The 4,274-nt window shown below is 55.8% G+C and overlaps 2 protein-coding genes across 2 annotated transcripts; one reads left to right on the forward strand and one right to left on the reverse strand.

The window, feature by feature from the left end:
- Positions 1-36: 36 nt before the first annotated feature.
- GNI_061890 (putative retrotransposon protein) lies at positions 37-2,058 on the forward strand (the record flags this gene model as incomplete). The annotated part of the gene is made up of 2 exons (XM_011136259.1): positions 37-690; positions 820-2,058. The coding sequence occupies 2 exons, from the start codon at positions 37-39 to the stop codon at positions 2,056-2,058; spliced, it is 1,893 nt and encodes a 630-aa protein (XP_011134561.1).
- Positions 2,059-3,691: 1,633 nt separating this feature from the next.
- On the reverse strand, positions 3,692-4,132 carry GNI_061900 (hypothetical protein; the record flags this gene model as incomplete). Its single annotated transcript, XM_011136260.1, has 1 exon — positions 3,692-4,132. The coding sequence occupies one exon, from the start codon at positions 4,130-4,132 to the stop codon at positions 3,692-3,694; it is 441 nt and encodes a 146-aa protein (XP_011134562.1).
- Positions 4,133-4,274: the final 142 nt, after the last annotated feature.

Below are 4,274 nucleotides of genomic sequence, written 5' to 3' on the forward strand. Positions count from 1 at the left end.
CGAGTTGTCCTTGACTATCGCCAACTTAATAAGCAGATGGTCTCGGACGCATATCCGATACCTCGACTGTGGACGAACCTGAGGACGTGTGCAGGTAGGAACTATTACGTAACACTAGACATGAACAAGGGATTCTGGAACATCCCGCTCGAAGAGGAGAGTAAGCGGTTCACTGCGTTCATCACTCCGAGCGGTCTGTTTGAATTCAACGTGCTACCGTTCGGGATAAAGAATTCTCCGACGGCGTTTCAGCGCGCAATGGATCACGTGTTCGGAGATCTCGTTGGCAAGAATGTGTTTTTATACATTGACGACGTGGTTATCTGTGGTGATACCAAGGAGGAGGTCCTAACGCTTTTGGAGAAAGTCTTGCAGCGTACGATCATCTCTGGATTCTACCTTCGACTCGACAAGTCGGAGTGGATGAAGCCAACGGTCGACTATCTGGGTTATCAGGTAGGTCGAGACGGGATCAAGGTACGTAATAAGTCCGTAAAGAGTGTAACAGAGGCGGCCCCGCCGACGAATAAGGCTGAACTCCAGAGCTTCCTCGGTTTGGTGGGCTACTTGCGTAGTTTCATACCGAGGTATGCGGAACATACAGCGAGGATGTGTGAGCTCCTGAAGAAGAACGTCCAGTATGAATGGATAGATCGACTGCAGCTAGACTTCGACGGTCTCAAGCAAGCAGTAGCGAATACCGCAACCTTACACGCGCCACGACCAGGAAATCGGTACGAAGTATACACGGATGGCTCCGGAGTGGGGATAGGAGCAGCGCTCATGCAGGAGCAAGACGGCCAATGAGTGCCCCTGGAGTATACAAGCCGTAAGTTGTCAGACACAGAGCGAAGGTGGGATACCCGAGAGAGGGAGCTCTACGCTATCAAGTACGCGCTAGAGAAATGGCGAGACTACCTCGGCCTAGAGAAGTTTGTGGTACGGACGGATCACAACAACCTCAGATACCTAGCGACGGTCCACACGGGCAAGGTCCAGCGTTGGGCCTTGTACCTAGCGCAATTTAACTTCGATATAGAGTTCCTACAGGGAAGTCAGAATAACGTTGCCGACTGGCTTAGTAGGTATGCCGCTCCAGACATCGACGAGGATGATCTGTTAGACACCATGGGCCTACCGGTCAAGCAGGTGGACAAGATAGATGTGGGCATGGATCTGCCGAGTTTGGCGGAGGTGAGGCGTGCAGTCCAGGAGGAGGGCCAGCCAGGACACAAAGGTTATGTAGAGCGCGACGGTAGGATTGTGGAAGCCGCGACGGGTCGAGGGTACGTGCCCGGGGCTCTACGAGCGAGAGTAATTCGCGGCTTGCACTACGGACGAGGAGGAGCACACATGGGTGTGACAAAGACTGTGAGAAGAGTAGCGCAGTACTTTGTGTGGCCGGGCATGCCGGCTGACGTAGCAGCCTTTGTGAAGTCTTGCTTGATATGCGCGCGGCTAAAGCAACCGCGTTCCCCCACGCATGGATACGAGGTGGGGCACCTGGACGCTGCGGCGGCCCTGACCTTCGTGAGTCTCGATCACATAGGTCCGATAACGTACGAGAGTGTTCGCTGCCTCATACTCGTTATCATGGATCACGCCACGAGGTATATGGTGGCACGGGTAGTTGCCGACACGACAGCTGAGCTTACCTACAAGGTGTTCAAAGCGTGCTGGCTGGACTACTTCGGAGTGCCGAGGGTGATGCTTACGGACAATGGCGGTGCGTTCCGCGGGTCGTTCCACGAGCAGGTGGTCAGCGCTCTGGGTGTGAGTCACCTGTACTGTAGCGCTTACAGGCCACAGGCCAACGGAGTTAATGAGGCGTCACATCAGTTCCTTAAGTTAGGAATGGCAGCACTTTGGCAAGAAGGCAGTCGTGACATCCCGACGATCCTAGCGGAGGTGGTGAACGTGTATAACACCACACCGCACCGAGCTAAAAGGTTGAGTCCTTTTCAGTCACTCTTCGGGTTGGAGCCGATAGTACCGGGCTGTCAGGAATGGGCGGAATGGGACAAATGTAGTAGCTGCTCTGAGAGACCGGCTGATTAGGCTTCTGGTGAGAGACCGCCAAGTGAAGACGTCGTCAGAGGAACCTTTGCAGCCAGGTGACATCGTTGTGGCAAGGGTGCATGCTGGAGGAGCGACTGAACATTTAGGCACGAACGAAGAGGCCACCCGGACTGGCTCGCCAGCACCTGGTTGTTGCCCACGTTAGTGCTGAGAGTAGATGGTAAGCGAGTCACCCTTCGGCGGTACGGAAAGAAGGATAAGACGATAGAGGTCAGCCTGGCTGACGTTAGAAGGTACCAACCGGTGACCGAGCTGCCGTCTGTTATGGCAGGGAGGAAGCAGGAAAGTCTGGCTGTAGACCCCGGACCGAGACCAGGCAAACGGCCCCGGCCACAAGAAATCGACCTGACTCGTAACGACGAGGAATACATAGACGCCGAGGGTTGGAGTTTCTTCCCCATGCGGCCCGCTAGCGAGGAGGAGGATGAGACGAGAACGGGCAGATAGACATAACGCTACCAGTCCGGCTGGGTTTTTGGGGGAAGACATATCTTTCACCTAACATTCCGCCGTGTTCTGACAGCGAGAGGAGGCAAGTGACGGTAGGTCAGCGGGTTGATGAGGTTGGGTCTACACAGGCACGCCCGGTCCTGAACCACGAGCTATTCAGCTCACCGTGCGAGACAAAACAGCCCAAGAGTGGAAAGTTTTGTTGACGAGTTAGGACGGCTGTACGACTGGCGGGTGGGCTGTTGAACCTGGGTGGTGGCGTGAGCCGCGGTTCACACGACACCGGTCGGTGTCTGGACAACTGTATTGCCGGAGTTGTGTGTCGTAGCGACGAACGGAGTGGGGCTGTAAGTTGGGGCACTGGGCGCACAGCAACTGCTGTGCGTTGCATCACGGGAGGCAGTAGGGTTGTCCGGTTGTCGGACAATGGGCATAGGAACCGCTGTCTTGGGGTCCGTACAAGTAGGGCCCATACAAGTACGAAGTCTTGTGGACAACCCCAGACCGCTTAAAGCACGAAGACTAAACACACCTTTGACCAATGTCGCTAGAAGTATTAAGCAGCGGCAAACGAGAGGCTCACCACACGTCGCTCAAGGCACGCTGGTGTGTCCTGTTGGGTGCTGGGGGACGGCCTGCTAATCTTGAGCTCGTCGTCTGGGTCGCGGAATAGGGGTATCGCGTCAGGAGTGTGTGTCGCCATGTTGTCCTCTGTCTCCCGTATATCAAAAACCCCGTTGTCGGCCCGTCATTGAGCTGTTATGCCTCAACGCGCCATCACACTGGTCTGTCGCAGTCATGCATCGTCGTTTGTCGTGTGCGTGTAATATCTACAGGCCGTAAATTTTTAGGGTAAAGGGGGGCCGCAAAACAACAGCAAACCATGGTCGAGTCTACCACCCACGAGCACAACGGCGGCCTTGCTTCGAGGAGAGGGCGCGCGACTAACTGGAGGCTGGTCCATGACGACGATGCTAGGATGGCTTGAAGGACGACGATGAACGAGAGAACTGAAGATTGAAGGCGAGTGGAGTTGAACCCCAAAAAGAGATAAAAACTTATTTGGCGTTGTCTTCGCTGTGTGGCCGTTGTGTCGCCCGGGGGAGGCTTTCTCAGGCGCGTGGCTGGGTGGTTACACGACTCAACCTCCCCGTTTTTTTGCTTATGCCCGCGGCACTAGGGCGAAGTGGAACCTTGCTTCGTTGGTATCCTCCCCGGTGTCTGCGTCTGGGGATGTTCTTCCTCGTCCCGCCGGGGTCCGAGGGGGCTTCTCAGTTGTCTTGCGGACGCTACGCGCGGCGCGGGGTCGTTGGTCGTAGGGGTTTGCTCGGTGGCGTGGATTAGTCCCCAGAGGGATGTGCTGGGTGTGGTCTGCGTTGACTTCCCGTGCGGTGAGTGTTCTGAGGTCGATCGGTGAGTGTGTGACCTTGAGGACCTCGGACAGCGGGGATTCGTAGACTAGGTCTTTGTGCCAGATGGATTGGGCGACGATTTTGTGTCCCTTGATCTCGGTGACTCGCCAGGGCTCGGACCAGTTCGGGACGAGTTTAGAGGAGCGGAATCGTTCTTGGAGCGTGGCTAAGAGTTTGCCTCGTAGCAGCATGACGACGGTGTCGCACACTTTGATTTCTTTGGTTGTTGGCGTTCGTCGTCGGCTGATGGTACGGAGCGTGTGGTCGAGTGCGTCTTGCCTGAAGAGGTCTAGTAGCCGGAGGCGGGGGACGACGTCTTGGATGAGGTGCTCG

This window comes from Gregarina niphandrodes (assembly GCF_000223845.1).
Source record: "Gregarina niphandrodes unplaced genomic scaffold scaffold00009, whole genome shotgun sequence".
Taxonomy (NCBI): Eukaryota; Apicomplexa; class Conoidasida; order Eugregarinorida; family Gregarinidae; genus Gregarina; species Gregarina niphandrodes.